This window comes from Pygoscelis adeliae, unplaced genomic scaffold (assembly GCF_000699105.1).
Source record: "Pygoscelis adeliae isolate BGI_AS28 unplaced genomic scaffold, ASM69910v1 Scaffold286, whole genome shotgun sequence".
NCBI lineage: Eukaryota > Metazoa > Chordata > Aves > Sphenisciformes > Spheniscidae > Pygoscelis > Pygoscelis adeliae.
The window spans coordinates 6,069,986-6,087,511 of NW_008825076.1; the positions used below are offsets into that span (position 1 = coordinate 6,069,986).

General features: G+C 36.0%; 1 protein-coding gene across 1 annotated transcript in view; it reads left to right on the forward strand.

Annotated features, from left to right (window-relative positions):
* GNAS (GNAS complex locus) overlaps window positions 1–17,526 on the forward strand; it is a 64,299-nt gene that overhangs the window by 4,179 nt on the left and 42,594 nt on the right. The window contains exon 3 of the mRNA XM_009326781.1: window positions 14,125–14,222. Coding sequence (XP_009325056.1) covers window positions 14,125–14,222 — 98 coding nt within the window. The remainder of the gene's footprint in view (window positions 1–14,124; window positions 14,223–17,526) is intronic.

Genomic DNA, 17,526 nt, shown 5'->3' on the forward strand with positions numbered 1-17,526 from the left:
TTGGGGGTAAAATCTATCCTTATTATTACTCGGCTTGTTGCACAGCCTTTTTTTAGAGCAGAGCAAAATGGAAATAACAGAAGTCTAATCAGGTCCATGTAATCTATTGTTAATATGAATAGCACTGATAAACATTGTGTGTAGTATTCTATTTGCATCATTGGGGAAACATTCTTGCTAAAATGACAGGACATTAAATGACTAAGTCTTGCCAAAAAAGTCTAGCCCTACTAGTTTGGATGAACGCTGAGAATAACAGAGATCATGCTTTCCATAGAGAAGTACTGAAAGCAGAACTCTATTTTTTCTAAAACACTACCGTACCGATTTTTTATGAAAGATTATTTAAGGAGGACCGTTATCATTGCCTTTATTCAAGTTGGGTTTTTATCTTGCAATTAAATTATCACTGGCCAGCATGACGACTTTAAGCAAAGGAAAAGGAAGTTGAAGTAAGAAAACCTCCAAGTTAATCAAACTGAACTTAGTTGAGATAGCTGAAGCATTTAATTTTAATAATGGAGCTGATTGTGAATGTGCATTAGTTAAAGCCTTAGAAATGAGGTAGTAATCTTTCTGTATTGATGTATTGGTACAGATCTGAAGGTACACATGTACAGTACACTGCTGCTGGGCTTATGTTTTAAGATTGTATCATGATAAATAATGTTTTTTAAAAAGAAGAAATTTCTAAGTGATTTAGAAATTATAAAATGAACTATGCTCATCATTGAGGTTCTCTAATGAAACAACTAGAAAAGTTGGTTTGCTTGAGCAGTAAATTTGAAAGCTTGCCCAAGTTTGTGCTAGAACTGCTTTTTTAGTTATCTCACAGTAGCTAAACTTTGTAGGAGTAAATTTTACTCTTTAATTTTTACGTGTAACCAGATTAATACATCCTTTACAGGGACAATGTGGCATGTAAGAACAAAGACCTCACAAATCAAAATTTCAGGCTGTTTTTACAACTATTCCATCAGTTAAAATGGAAAATAAAAACAAACGATGCTTGTAGTTGAGGCTTCCAAATGGCATTTCTATCACTATTGTCCTTTGATGCATTTAGCTCAACACAATTGTGTGTATTTTTTCAATATCAGAAATCACCCTCATAAATATTTTCAATAATTCTGACTAGCTGTATATCTGTTTCAAATATAGGGTGATGTTGGGTTAGCTGGGTTATAGAGGTGATATTTTTATTCCTGTTCTGCATACCAGACAGTGGTTAGGATATTTTCTCCATCCCTAGTACCAACTAGAATAGTGGCCTTTTTCTCATCCCTTTCTTTTTGCTCTTACTGTTAGAAGAGGAAAGGAAATGCTCTCATTCTGTGAACATTTCTCTTTCCATGATCAATGAATTTAAACCAAGCTGCCAAATAAATTGTATTTATTTTGGGCCACAGTCCCTTTATAATTCTCTGGTTTTAATGAAATATTCAAAATAGCAAAACAGTATTTACAACTGCCTATTTGTAATTGATATGGACTCAGCTGAGGAAGATATCTTTTGAAAATACCACAATAACTTCAGAAAGACTGTATTCAAAAAGTAGTAGAATCAGAATATTAGCTATTGAAATGCAAAATAACTGAGGAGTCACTCCAGCCTATGGCTCTTTAGATCTAAGAAAATACATTCTTAGAAGAGATGGGATCATTTTTAGGGTGTTGGTGAAATTGTCTGCAGGTTTTTTTGGTCCTGGTTTATTTTTTATTACACTGCTTCATTCTAGTTATTTTGAATCTCCCACTACCGGTGCTGCTGAATAGTTTTATTATGGTTTTTGAGTGGTGTCTTTGAGGCCAAGCTTTACCACATGCTGCCTTCAGCCTCAAAGCCAGCTTAGCATCTCCTCTGCCCGGAGCCATCCCTTCCCTGTCCTTCACACCATGATGTGCCACCCTCGCTTGCACCAAAAAAACCTCCATTGGGTCCCCAGTGTAAATCAGACCATTGAACCGATCCAGGTTAAAAATAACCCCGGTAACCCTTACTCCCTCTTTCTTCTATTTTGGGGAGGTTATTTTTAACAGGGATCAGTTCTGAAGGCTGGTTTACAACATGGCCTGTAGGCAGTGTGGTACAAATGAGGCGGTACAAATTGTGTAATATGTTAACGTGCAGCAGGGTCAGAGGTGGGGGTAGGAGTCCCTAAAATGGTTTTGACACCAAAATCTTCAAGAAAATAACAAGAGAATACAGTCTCAGAAAGAAAAGATGTGAACTGGGATCTCTTTGCTGCCAAAAGTGTTCCTTAATTATGTAGGCAACAGAACAAAATTATCTGTCCCTGTAGATAATCACCCTGATGTGTATAATGATAGATACATTATTATTCCTGTCTAAATACATCATGGAAGAAGAGAGCTGTTCAGGTTTGACAGCATCGCTAGCTTGATAATGTAATGACAAACATATTCGCTCTAATGGGGGACATTTCCCAGGAGGCTATCTTAAATGTCACAGATTTTGGGGTGGGGAAGTAGGCAAAACAGTTTCTCTGGTGGGTGTAGCCGTGGGAAGCTGGGAAAGCTGGGAGACAGAGCCTGGTTTCTGGGTGTCTGGATAATATTGTGTGGCTGTTGGGCAGCTATCACAGCGAGAAAATTCAGGGCTCTTGCTCTTTCTTGTCCAGGCTTGCTTTATTATTTTGAGCAAGTCACCTCACTGTCCTCACTGACACTTTCTTTTTTTAATGCTCTATATATCTTGTAATCTCTAAAATAGTGATAATATATTTATCTCAGAGATGTCTTTAAGCATTTTGAGGTGCAAAACTGCTAGAAAACGTGGAGTATTTTTAACTCAAGAATGTTAATGTTGTTAACAAAAAGGAATGGAGAGTATTACAGACAGTATCAGCAGAGTGATGTGATACTAGATCCTCTGAAATAATCTTCACTTACTCATTTTTAAATCTCCATCGTCTTATCTACACAGAGCAGCTCCTTCTAAATGGACTTCTAGATAATCCAATTGAGTTTACCTGATCAGAGTTTAACAGGACTTAAATAAAGCTGTTTTTCCTATCCTTTAATAGCAGAAATAAATTCTTGAGCAGAGATTAATTAAAGGTTCTTTTGAAGCTGCCTTTTAGTATAGGGACTCTGAGGTAGACAGCCACTTGACTTCATTTCTGTTTCTCATAACTAAAACATGTATAACTAGTAATTATTTCCAAACGAATCTCCTGAAATCTCTGATTTTTGTCCACATGGGTAGATGCCTGATATGAATGTTTTATTCTTATGAATGCATAGCAATATCTAGCCAATTCGGACATTGCTAGCCTATTTATTGGAAGTGATTTTTTTTTTTATTTCAGCTTCAGTCTGCAGTACCCTAAGTTTTAGTTAGGCTGCGAACTAGCCCATTGCATCATACTAAGAAATATTATGTTGACACAAAGCTTTTTTCATGAATAATTGAAATGAAAATATCTTGACTATAAGCATAAAGTAGTATCTGACTTATTTGGTGACTAGACATTATTTTAATAAGTAGAAGCAAATACTATTACAAAATTCAGTTTTTAGGTTCCCAAGAAAATTCCTGGTCGCTGTCTTTTTTGACAGCAGTTGTCATAGTAGTTGTCACCTGGAATGGCAAGCTTTTGGATGTGCAGGAATTCCCCGGTGGTCCCACATGGCTGCTGTAGCTGTGCTGAAATTATTTTAAAACATATTAAATTATAAAATTGCTTATATCCATTTATACCGTATTGATCTGTTTAGCAAAAGTAACACACACAGGCTGTATGTATCAGGAAATCAACGTATTTAATGGATGCCAACTAATGAGCATGCCTGATATGAATGTTTTATTCTTATGAATGCATAGCAATATCTAGCCAATTCGGACATTGCTAGCCTATTTATTGGAAGTGATTTTTTTTTTTATTTCAGCTTCAGTCTGCAGTACCCTAAGTTTTAGTTAGGCTGCGAACTAGCCCATTGCATCATACTAAGAAATATTATGTTGACACAAAGCTTTTTTCATGAATAATTGAAATGAAAATATCTTGACTATAAGCATAAAGTAGTATCTGACTTATTTGGTGACTAGACATTATTTTAATAAGTAGAAGCAAATACTATTACAAAATTCAGTTTTTAGGTTCCCAAGAAAATTCCTGGTCGCTGTCGACAGCAGTTGTCATAGTAGTTGTCACCTGGAATGGCAAGCTTTTGGATGTGCAGGAATTCCCCGGTGGTCCCACATGGCTGCTGTAGCTGTGCTGAAATTATTTTAAAACATATTAAATTATAAAATTGCTTATATCCATTTATACCGTATTGATCTGTTTAGCAAAAGTAACACACACAGGCTGTATGTATCAGGAAATCAACGTATTTAATGGATGCCAACTAATGAGCATGAAGCTTTGAGAAATACCAATTTAAATATTATGCATAGTAGGTTTGATTTTGATAATTTGTCAGGGGTTCATATTTTTACTTTAATACAAAATTTGGTTTATTGTGCTATCTAGTAATGAAGGTTGCATATTTTTCTTGATTTCTCTATTTGTCCCTTTTTTCCTCAATTATGGGTCCCCTAGTTTTCACCTTATTTTTTAGTTTCTTTTCTTCCAAAAAACTTGAGAATCTGTTTTTCTGAAGAACGTAGAAAGCTCTCGACTAGCAGCATCTCTGTAGGAGGCATTTCATAAATTGTTAAGCCTGTATTCAGTAAAATTACATATATATTTAGGCTAGTCTTTCAGAAGAACGGTAATATTACAGTACCTTGACTTTAAATATAGCCTAAATAATGAGTACATGGTGTATTTAAAAAAAGGAAAAAAAAAAAAAACAAACAGTCTCCCTTCTGACTTCTGTGAACAGAAATGAGATGAAATGTAAGAGCTAAGCAGCTTTACTAATTAGCATTGCTTTTCTAGATGGTGGTTAGTCTCTTGATTTAGTTTGCTGCAGTACTTGCTACACCTGATTCGATTCTTAAATGTGGCAGCATCTGCAGGAACAACTCTTGTCCCACCTTCTGGTAATCCAGATTTTATTGCCAGTAACAGCCATTTCTAACTGCAGTGAAAATGGGGATGCTATTACTTCTTATGCTTCAGTTTGTTACATGCAATAAAATAAAACATATTCTGTGCATGAAGTGAAAATATTTTTGGCTAGAAAATTAAAAGAATGTGCCCTTTGAATTCTGCTGTGCTTTCACTGAGGTGTTCACATAGTTCTGTTGAAATCCCATGAAGTATTTCCTTAAATTGGAGAATCTACAATCCGGGACTTTAGACAATGACATTATCTGCACATGTTTTCTGTAGTGCAGTGTTTTTATGGTACAAAAACCCCACCCTATATTTTGCTTTATTATTAATTTATTTGATTAGCATTTGAAGTAAATACTAATGCTTTATTCTGCACTTGTATTTTTCTCCAGTAAATTCCCACCGTACCATATTTATAGGTTCATAAGTTCACATTCATTTGAAAAATTCATTTGAAGAAATCGTGACTTAATTTCTCTTGATACTTCTTCTTTGTTTTCCTCAGAGCAGTCTCAAAGAACAAGAACAGATTAATTCAATTTCTGTTGAAATAGAAGAGCTGTCAGCTGAATTAAACAGGAAATAGGCATAAATTTAATATAGAAATTCTTAAGCATTTTCTGGTTTTAATCACAGTAAGAGACTATCACACAATGGTGTACGCATAGATGAAATAAAATTTTACCTGTGAGCCTGCCTGGTATTGCAGTGGCTTGAGAAGAGTTTCTGTGAGAATCTATATAAAGACTAAGCAACATGTAAATGTGCAAATTGCCCTGTGGACATGCTTTTTGGGCGTACAACAAAAAGTGCCTTTGGGCATAAAAATTCTGTAATGTACAAAGACTTGTAAATGTGATGGTAAACATGCTTCTAAAGAATCATAACTTTGGAATTTTAATTTAATTTACATCGTCAGATGAGTAAAGGATGAGCTTGGATGAGCATGGAAGTAGCTAAAAAGAAAAAAGTGAAAAATATTGTGATCTATTTTACATTTTGATTCTGTGGAATGCTCTTGGCTCTTTTTACATGTGTCCCTTAGTGCTCAATTTAAAGTTGTTTTGCATTATTCCAGTACCAAATACAATATATTGTAGTGCAGCAAAGTTGTGCAAAGTTACCTTTTTACATGCAGTCATCTGTGACTTCCCAACAGGGAGACTTTTACACGGAACAGAGCAACAGGGAGTGTGCCGTTAGATGGAGTTATGATGGAATTTAAAAAACATGTCAGGTCCCAAATCTTGAGAGAGATCCACAAGCGCGGGCCTTTTCCCTTGTCAAACTCAAATGGAAGTTGGCGAGAGCTCGTGTGGGAATGAAGGTGTGTGGATGAACAGGTATTTGCTTGTGTATTTGCTGCGTGTGTGACTCCGAGTTTTGATCCTGCCAGAGACCTGTTGTGCCCGTAGCTGACTGGGGCTGTTAAGGGTATCGTGTTTTCTAAATGCAAGCATCTCCTCTGGTAAGAGTCCCGCTGTTCAGAGAACCAGCGGGTCGCCAGGGTTTTCAACTTGCCTTTGGAGAGTACGTGACATCTCTTCAGTGTTCCAGTAAAATTTAAGATTTCTTAAGCTCCCAGGAAACTGGGTAGCTTTTTACTCTTAAAAAAAATCCCAGCAAATAAACAGAACTTTTAATTAATCTATTGTAAGTGTATGTGAGCTTGATTTCTTCACGTAGACTGTATTATGAGTCTATGAATACTTTTATGAATACAGATTCTGTTTCTTCAGAAAGATCATAAGATGATTAGTGATCTGTTCTTGGGATTTGTCTGAATTTAGAATGAGGAGGAACTATTTTATCTTTTACCCTTTTCTGTTGGTGGAAGTTTCCGGCAAAAATAGGCTTTTTGTTTCCAACCTGAAAGGGGCAGCAAAGTTGCAGTATGGTCCTGGGTTCAACCCATGATTTGAAATGGTGTTTGTCCTTAGCACTGCATAAGGTGGTAAAGTCATTTGATTTGACTATTAGTTTTAAGTTTATTATATATTCATTACACAAAAAGCAACTAAATGACGTAGTATGAAAGACATTTTCCAAACCCTAATTTAAGGCTCAAAGGAAATTTCTCAGAGTTTTATTAAACCTTCCTTCTTAGCCAGAGGTCTACAAAAATAGCTGATGGTTGAAATGCCTCTATTACCACTCTCTACTGCCCCAAGAGAGAGCTGGAATGGTATAGAAGACTTTTTTGTGAGCCTTTTATGCTATCAGTAAGTTTAATCCATTAATGAATTGGCTTCTTTCCGTGTATGAGTATACCCTGAAGAAGCAGAGGAACATTGATTACTCCGATTAAAATTGCAGAGGAATCTTGACGAAATGGGGAGTAGGGTCCACATCTGCCAACTTCCATCTTAGTGTTCTCACCAAAAGTGAGTTCTTCCTCCCTAATGAGCATGATGTGCTTTAAATGGGAGTTGTGTGAAAGGATTAAATCTGACCAGTGTTCTAGTGTCAACGGATTAAGCTTCTGCAGCGATTAAACTTCTTGTGAAAGTAGAAATAAAAGAGAAATAGCGTGATACTATGCTAGTGAGGCCTTTTAACCAAAGGCACTTTGTAGATTATGGGTATGGAATTGTGTGTTGGCACACTTCTCAAATACCGTGGTGTTTTGAAACTCTTAACAAAGGGGAAAAATGAAAGTTCAAACTTCACAGGAGTTTCTTAAATAAAATTCACTTCCCATTGTCCATTCCTTGCAGTCACATCCAGTTTAATTTGTGCTACTAGAAATGTGAAGATACTGTAAGCAGAAACCCAAAATATTTCAGCATCATTCTTTTCTAAGCACGAAAAACTATTGATAATGAGACTGAATCCTTGCTGAAAATATTTCTGACTCGTTTATGGGAAGTGCTGAGTACTCTGGCCTCTCCCAAAGAGTTTTGTGTTCAGCTCTGGACACATGCCAGTAACTGGAGAATATCTTCAACTATTTGTAGGTATGCGTTTCCTTTGTGATATCATCGGCATATTTTCCCTAAAATAGCAAGCAATAATTAACACTTGTTCACACCATTAGGAATGCAGATGTTTCCCTATTCAAGTAAGTGGCTTATTAAACTGTCTGATTTGACAAATTTAACACATTCTAGTATCCCTGCCCAAACACAGGGGGAATGACAAGATGCCATCAGTTTCCTTCTCTGAGTGGCCTTACAGTCAATAGTAATCACTTGATTTCAGATACGAGCAGTGAAAAATAAATCAATTTGTCATGTATTTACCTATCCTGGAAGGAGAAAATCAACGTGTGCAGTTTGTCTTGGAATGCACCGTGCTGCCTTGCCGTCCTGTGACCTTGTCTGTTCTAATGCGGTTTGTTAGTGGAATGCAGCAGAACTGCCTGACTGTCATGAAAGTAAGGTTCATGTGCCCCCACCTTGCAGAGTAGGTTTGTAAAGGGATTTGAAACTAATGGTCAATGTTATTTTTAAAAGCTGAACACGTCGGGAAGCAAATGTCCTCCAAGATACAGTTTTACAGTTAGAAGCTGGTTTGGTTTGACCTTTAATCATTAGGTTTGTAAGTGGATGACCTATTTAAAACTCTTATTATGAAATGTGCGGCTCCATGGGACAGTGAACTTTGCCCAGGAATTGAATCCCAGTTTTAACCACAACATTGTGTAATGGTTGTACACACCTTTTAGTAGGTAAGGTTTTTTTTTCAATGGCATTGACTTTAGCTGGAACTAGTAAATAAGCTGTTCTAATGGCAGATCCACCCTATATTATATTCTACAAAGAAAAAGTAATGTTGCATGTCCGTGCTAAGGTTCCTGTGAACATGGTGTCATAGTAGCAAGAACTGTGCCAATGTTTTTCCCTGCCAACATCCTAATGCCTATAAAACATTGCTTCATAAACATTTTTTTAAAAGTCTCTTGAGTATTTATATATCTGGAGGGAACAAAACCTTGTAGACAGTATGTCCAGTTTTTCTCTTTCCTTTTCTACTAATATTTTATCCTTTTAGAATGCCTCTCAAAAGCTGATCTTGGTTCCTTTATTTTTTCCCAGGCCTGGAGTTTGTCTCTTGAGGATTATTTTTTTTAACAACCCAAACGCTCAACCTCCAAGTTCTTTAACACTTTCTCTGGTTTGACTTTTAAGAAAACCACTGTTTACCTGCTGCCATTTATTCAATTTGCTGAAATTTTCTAATACAAGTAGGTTTTAAACCTGATTAGACTCTGCATTGCCCCTTTTCTAAGCCAGAATTGTGTCAGTAAGATCTTTCTGGAACAAAGTACTGTTTTCCAAGCATCCCTTTTACATGATGATTTCCGCTGATGGGTTTTTTTCTCTAGAGGTCTGCATAGATTCCTGTAAGTGAATACAAGCAATTTACAAATGTTGCCTATTGACTCATTGTATTGGGAAACTTTCAGCAGGTGGAAAAAGTGTTGTCTAATAAATAAAACATTAGCACTGAAATATGTTTCTTTTCACATAAATACGACTTTTTAAATATCATGGTGTTATGGTATGATGAGAGACGAGGCTTCCTCGCCATCAGCAAGTCATGGTCCTTGATACTTCAGTTATCTAAGTAAGACCAGAGAAGGTTTACCCAGGCAGTGGATTTTCTCAGAGTTTTTTATAGTTTCACAGAAGCATAGCCTGTTAGTTAGGGATTGTGCCCGGAATTCAAACTATGCCCCTGCCCAGCCTGAACACATTCAAAGTCAAGCCCTGTTTGTTCTGTTCAGATTTGTGTTACATTGGCATCGTTTTCCCTAAGTGTTCTACACAAGAATTTCTCCCTCTTTAGGGTTACGTTAGCGCTTTGAAAAGTGTAAAGTCTGGTGTGGTGGTAAATAAATGCTACAATCTTGACATAATTCCTAGGAAGAATTCATTTCTCACCTTCCTTGGTGATGCCATGCTGTCATCACTTATGTTGACTTTTGTTGCTTTACACAGCTTCAGCTATAGTTTAAACAGGATCTTGGGTGTGTATCGTGTAACTGCAGCATTTTTTTTTCATGGAAAATGACATAACTTGAATTTTTTTTTTCAGTTTTAATTATGCATAGGGCAAGAATGGATAATATGACCACACTTTGCAAAAACTATGGATCGTTTGGAACCTAACATTTAAATCCTGTTTATTGTGGAATGTCATCTCAAACCAAATTGTTATTTAGCATTATTTGTTTATTTTAGCTGTTTTGTTAGGAGTTCCATTTTATAGTGCAAGAGAAACCTGTGTTGATGCTGCTGTAGAGTCTGTTATATTAGAATGTGCCAGCAAATGAATCAGTGTTATGGAAACAAGAACCAGACATGTAAGGACTAGTTTTCTGGCTATTTCTTTTCAGGAAATTTGCCTGCTACTTTTGGTTAATTTGTTTCCTAACTCATTATTTTTAGAGATCTCATACAAATTAGACCTATTTAACTAAAAAAAGAAAAAACAACCCTGTTGCTAACTTGATTTTTCTAGTGGCTTCCGAAGCCCCTGTTTTACCTGAATACATAACAAATCTTGTGGTTTTACTTGCCTTCCCTGAGAGTAGCCCCGGGCTCCATTCCATGACTCAAATGGGATGCTGAGGGTTTCTTATGTTATTCTTTTTCTTAAATATTATTTCAGAATTGTGGTTAGTGTAGGTGTATTGGGGAGGAGGGAGGATCTGTTTTTTTGCAACTAGCTACTATGTCTTAATTCCAAAATCAGTCGCTAGTATAAGTAGGCTTCTAATAAAGCAAGAGTGGAACTCTATAAGCCTGGTTCCAACTTTTCTTTGGTGAACACCTTCCTAGTTTACAGTTGTGTAAGCTGGGTCAGCATTAGTCCCAAAATGTGTGAAGATGTATTTGATGTGGCCTAAAGACAAAAGGTTGTTTATTAATAAAAGGCCTTCATATTTGGCTATCACAAGTCATGTAGTTCGGTTTTAAAAACAAAATGAAAACAAACAAACAACAACAAAAGACCAAAAGAAACACAAAAAACCCACCCCCAAAAAACCCACTGTGTCTTAGTGTAATAATCTATTACTCATTACTTGCTGTAGATCCTGATTTTGAAATGCCAGTAAAAAGTTCAAAGAATGTGGACTTAAATTCTTTTTCCATCCCACATGGACAGTTAATAACCATATTGAAACGATTGCATCAGTATTGCTGGTTATAGTTCAGATTAGCAGGACAGACATAAAGGCAATACTAAGTATTTTATTGCTAATTTGGCCTAACAAGGCACAAACATTGATCATTGTCCCATTATTGTAATCCACGTATTTTCTTAGAAGTTAAGAACTGCCCTTAAAATACACAGGGTGGACTCTTCTGAACAATATGTAACTGTTCTGTTAAACTCAATCCTAGGCTTTTTATTATCAATGTGTTTATGCTAGGGCCAGGAACTGGATTTACTTTTCATCCCGTTTTAAGAGTCTGATTGCAGAAACTACTCCAAATGTTTCTCTACAAGGTATGATGGAGTTCATAAGTTGTTTGAAATAACTGCTTTATATCAGTTCTCTACCAGAATGTTGTAATTGTAGTGAGAAACAGTAGTGAGGAAGGACTTTTGTGTTTCATTTTTGTGGCAATTTTACTGTTCTGTGACTTTTTCATTAAGGCACTGCCTCTTTTCACTTTAAATTTGCATTTGTAGGTGATGAAGAATCTTTATGTTCTATTGCATTTTCTGTAAACTTATCTTTGCCTAGTTATTTGTTTACTTACTGTAATGCAGGATGAAGCCAGTATTTTGGGGTATATTTGGAGATAATTGGCTTGGCAGATGCTGACCCCAGTTTGAAGTAGATGTCTATTTTAGAACCATATCTCTGCCAAATAGTTCCATTAACTCTCTGAAGTCTAGTGTAAGTTATCTCGATTAGATGGGAGATTTAAATGGTATGTGTCCGTTTGAATCAGCTGCTGTTTCACCAAAATAACTCGTACAATTGATGATTCAATTTTTCAGTTTCCAGCTTTGTAGTAATAAGTTGAGTGAGTTGTAAGATGTTCTGTATTAGACTACTGTTACTTTTTAAAATAAATATATAAAGCCACCCCAAAATGGGTTTGGTCCAAATACAGTGAGATTCCAGAAAATTCCCCTCTCTCCTTTACTTTCTCTTCCTACTCCTTTTTGCTTTGGAAAGACATTTTCCTCACTATGCTGTGATACAGTTGAAGATTGAAGGTAATTGACAGTCCCCTAACTGCCAAAAAATTGGAAACCTTCAAAATGAAAGCATCCAATGAAAATAATTCCAGCAGTGGGAGAAAGAAAACTGACGACTGGAATTAAGATTTTGATTTATCATTTACTTCCTTTAACAGCAAATGGTTGTACAATCTACAAATATTAAAAATGAAGTAAAATCTTATCTACTTACGAAAGACATTTAACTGGCCTTTTTGTTCACGGACAGTTATAAAAGCAGGGAGCAGACTGAAAAGATACATCTAATACTATGTATAAAATTTATAATATCTTTAAAAGAAATTAGAACAATATTTTACCATAGAGAGCTTTTTAGATGCGTAGTGTGCATTTGCTATCGCTTGTGTGTGTATGTGCAGCTAGTGAATATTCAACAGCAATAAAAGCAAGATCAAATTTACATTTGATAGGCTGTTTCCATCATTGGTATTCACAATCGTATGATCATACAATCACATATGCATCTTATACCTGCCAAAAAGAGGATGGTTTGAAAATCTGCATCACTAAATTTACTTTAAGATGCCATTATGTGTCTTTAAGATGCCATTTAAAGCACCTACTGTTCTGGTACAGTTCAGGTGTTAGTTAACATTCTGGTAGGAAAGTGAATTTTTTAAAAAGGTATTTTCAAGTGGAACCTTGGAAGTCACATTTGGATGTGGCCCCTTCCTTTGTACTACACTGATAGTAAAAGAATGTGAGAGACTGATACCCCAAGAGATGGAGTGATTCCAAAGCTAAGTTAATGGAGGAACCTCAAAGCAGTAAAATGGCTATTTAAAATAATATATTCTTTTTTTAAAAATATTTCTACTGTAAAGAAAAGAGGTGGGGGGAGAAACAGAATATATACAGCAACTATTTTAAAGGTCACGTGCTGTCCTGGATGCAAAAAAGCTGATTTGGAATAAGTTACCTGAACCACTTAAAATCAGAATAAAAGTATTTAGTTCAAAACATTTTAAAAGCTCTGAGAGTTAGCCAAGAAAAGTTCATGGCCGTTGATAAAAGTAATGCCCACAGTGGTGTGCGTATTTAAGTCACTAGGCTGCTGCTGTTCTTTCTAAGTCTATTCAAAGATCTTAGACTGATAGCCAGAAATACAATTACATATTGCACACATCCCTATGAAGCCAAAGTGCATCTTTTATATTCAAAAAAGAACAGGCTTCTGGTTGTGTTTTATACTTGTGTTACAGGTTCAACGAAACTGAAGCATCGCATTTTTGGCTGTCTGTTTTCATATCTTGGCTTATAATTTTTAAGGTTGACACAATCAAAACACGATCTAGCTTTGTATCACTGTATTTCTTCTGGAGTCCAATATCCTTTTACACAGTAAAAGAATAAATTCTGCAAATACTTTGAGTCAAGTGATACAGAGTTAAGTAAGGTACAGATGTCTATATAGTCCCTGAAGATCCTCACTAACTTGGAAAGTCAAGTAAAACCTAATCATAATTTGCTATCTTTATGTAAGAATTACTGAGAAATGGTGTTTCATTGAAGAAAAATAAAAATCTTGACAGCCAAATAAATATAACATGCAGTGGAATTGTGAGTTAAAGAACAAATGTTATCAAATAGTACTGATTATTGAAAATGCCAACAGAATTATCATTAATGAAAAGTTAACCCTTCTTTCAATATATAGTTGGACTCAATCAAAATGATTGAGAAGCAGTTCTTCAAGTGTTACAAAACGTTAAAGTCAAAACAACTAAGAAAGCCAACTGAACTTGTAGTCAGGTTTTGAAAATGTTTAAAGTTTTTTGTTAAATATGCTACCATTTACTGTTCATTACAGCGGTGTAACGATATGTTACCATTTGTCGATTCTCTTCATATATAATCCATTTTGCTAATACTATTTTTACTCTTTCAGGAGTTTTATGAACATACAAAAACACTTTGGCAAGACGAAGGTGTGAAAGCCTGCTATGAGAGATCTAATGAGTATCAACTGATTGATTGTGCACAGTAGTAAGTATTGTTTCTATTCTGCTGTATATTGACTGCGATGTACAAATTTTTTAATTTAATGTTAATGACAGTGATTTGGATGGTACTGATGCTTACTTTTCCTTACCTTGGAAAAGGAGTGTATGCTACATAGTGAATTCTTGGTAATCAGCTGTTCAGAGAGGTAGGAAAAACTGGCATTCAGTTAGACAATAATATCTATATTGAAAACCTTGCAGATGCTTTCAAATGGTCTTAATACAGGCTGACACCTTAATGCAGTGGACAATTGTATTGTCTTGAAGACCAAATTTCCTGCTTCTTCCACTTAGACCAGTTCCTTTCCAAATGACAGCTTCAGATACTGCAGCAAGTTTTAGTAAGTTGGAAAGTACGTTGGTGTGAAACATGCCCATGTTTGTAGCTTTTGTTTTTAGTGCAGTTTATTTATCTGAAAACAAAGAGGTGATAGCAACAATCATGGGCAGCAGCCTGTGATCAGTCACCAAGACTTCTGCTTGTGTGCCTTCGTGCACGTATCTGAGTCATTCAGTCTCTTCTGCTATTTATACCACTGTGATAATTAGTATTGTCATGAGAGACTGCTGCATGTTTACGGTTATTTATCACATATAGCAATATAGCATGGTTCAGAATTTTTTTATGGCAAGATGTTTGTGACAATTGTGACCATTCCTGGTAATTTTTGTTGTGTATACTCAAGAATTGCAGGCCTTAAATTTGGAATATTAATGGCTAAAACTGTTCTTTGTTAGTTTATACTCTCTCTACTTCTTTTGGAGAAGGGTCAAGGAAATGCAGGTTTCTCATTTCACATGATAATGGAGAACTGCAGTTTGTCTACTACTGCATCTCTTAAAGAACATATGATGAAATAAAATTTGTAAGGTTCTTTTTTTAGGGTAGGTTCTTTTTGTTTAGGTAGACTTAAAGGTAAATCAACAATTAGCTCTGTTTGAAAAGAGACCAGGGAGATAATTTTAGTATGACTTGCACAGCTCCAGGTCTTTAGGAGCCTCTTTGAAGTTTTGCCATTGTTTCTAGTGTGAATTTGTTTGATGTGTAGCAATGTCTTTTGCATTAGGTGACTAATGTTTGATCGTTTGGCATGGAACTTTTTGCAAGTTCAGTTGCTACAAAATAAAAAATACTACAAGATTTTCATTTTCTGTCAACTATCCAGTAAATTTTGTCTTTCCTAGTGTAAAGCTGAAAGAAATGGGGAAAAACTACTTTTGTTTCTGATAGTTTGGTTATCTGTTTGTTTCTGGTTAGTGTTTGTTAATAGTCAACTTCTATGACTGGAAGAAGTAAATATTGTTAAGCACTAAGGGGGTTTTGTGTTGCCCTTTTTTGGAAGAGGAACAAATTTTGTTCTGCCCTGAATGCACAGAAGAAAGTTAAAATTCTTATCGTCCCTGATTGCTGGACATTGACTTTTTCATGGGTCAGCAAAGGGGGTGGCCTTCATGACGATTTTACTGTCCTGCTCCATCTAGTGGAACACTTAATTCTACATCATGGGCTCTTGAGCCAAAAATAAACCTTGTACACTGCTGACAAACTACAGATTTTTTTTTCTAAGGTACCACTGCTGTCTCCTTCCAAAATATGTAATAATTCTAATATTTATTCAATTTGATAGTAATGTATATGACATTATTTTCTTGCAGAAGGAGCTTTCTAATTGTTAGTTTCACTAGTTCTTGTCCTTTCTGGCATTTTTGATCATGCAGTGGCATTGTTTTTAATAACAGAATATGCAAAGTAAGAGGTTTTTAATAGCAAAATGTTTGCTTGGAGGTTAATGTCACTTTGAAATTCTGAACTTGTTTTTATCATCTTAAATTTTCAAGGGACCTGACAAAAGTTACTTCCTGTAAAATCTGACATGATTGATACCTTGAAATTAACCTGGTGAGCACACTCTAAAAAAAATGTAGCAAAGGCAAAATACAAAATGTAGCTGAGATTTATCGAGGGAAGACTATTTTAATTTGAATGTGCAAGCTACTGTCATTAGGGCTAGTAGAAGTTAAAAGAGAAAGTTGAGCAAACTGCGTTGGAGTCATCAGTTCTTTCAGAGAAGTCTTGGGTTCTAAACACTTTCCCCTCTTGAAGTCCCTGTTTAAAACAAGAAAGGTATACTTAAAATGGAAGGCGGAAAAGTGGCTTTTCTCTTTCAAGATCAATCCAGCTTCCAAAAGTCCCTTCTTGCTCTTGAAAGTTGATTAAATTCTTAAATATTAATGGATTCTTTGTTTGGTGAATTACTTTAAAATTCTAAACAATGTTTCTTGTTCACAAAAATTAACTTTTTATAGCTGTTTGTAAAACTTTTAATTTTTTTTTTTTAAACTGTCATTTTCTGAAGTGTGAATTGCTTAGTGTAAAGTTTGTCTTGCTATGGGCTCATTTAACATTCTGCATTTTTTTAAAAAGAAGTTTTTTTCACTCTTGGAAGTGACACGATTATATATAGGAAGCTTTGCAAGGAGATTCTGCCGAATGTTTAAAAATCAATTTTGTCTGTCTTTTAGCAGGGAACAGTGAGGAGCATATATCTTTGTTTGGCTTTCAGAAATGTTAGTATCAAAATGAAATTCATTTCTGTTTCTGCCAAACCTCCATGAAATGAATGCAGATCTTGAAGAGTTTAAGGGCTGGTCTGTATCGCCTGTCCTCGGGGAGCGGGCACGTTGCAGGGCTTGTGGTCGGCTTGTGTGGCAGCTGTTCCAGGCAGCAGGCTGCGGCAGCACCCGGCATCCTGCCTGCTGTCTTCTGGGAACTGGCACAAATCCTTTCCCTCCTCTTACTTCCATCTTCTGTTAATGGCGTGGTGGTGGCAGTGAGGTACTGGGAAGGCCATGAGGACTTACCCAGTTCCCTTCTGTTTGACATTGCACTTCTACAATTCTGTTTTTCATGGATAAAAACTGGTCCTCCATGTAGGCAGCTTAGCTATAGTCCAACAGAAGGTCTTTCAGAGTTAAGGACTGTATGGCATAGCTGCAGGATGCTGGAGCATCTTGAAAAGAAAGATGTTGGGAAGATGGAGACTTAAACTCTTGCAGAGTTTGTGCTGAGGAAGGAAGAGAACTAGCTGATGAGTCAGGAGCTCTCCTAGATGAACAAAGGATGAGGGGAAAGCCACTTTTTGCTGCTTGCTCTTTCCCAGGAAAGTGGGAACGAATATAATTCTCAACCTAACGAGTTGTGTCTACGTAACTCAAAGGTAGGTGTTTAGAGTCTGGAAATGGTATTTTTCACCTGCTCCTGAGCAGTAACTTTAAATACTACAATA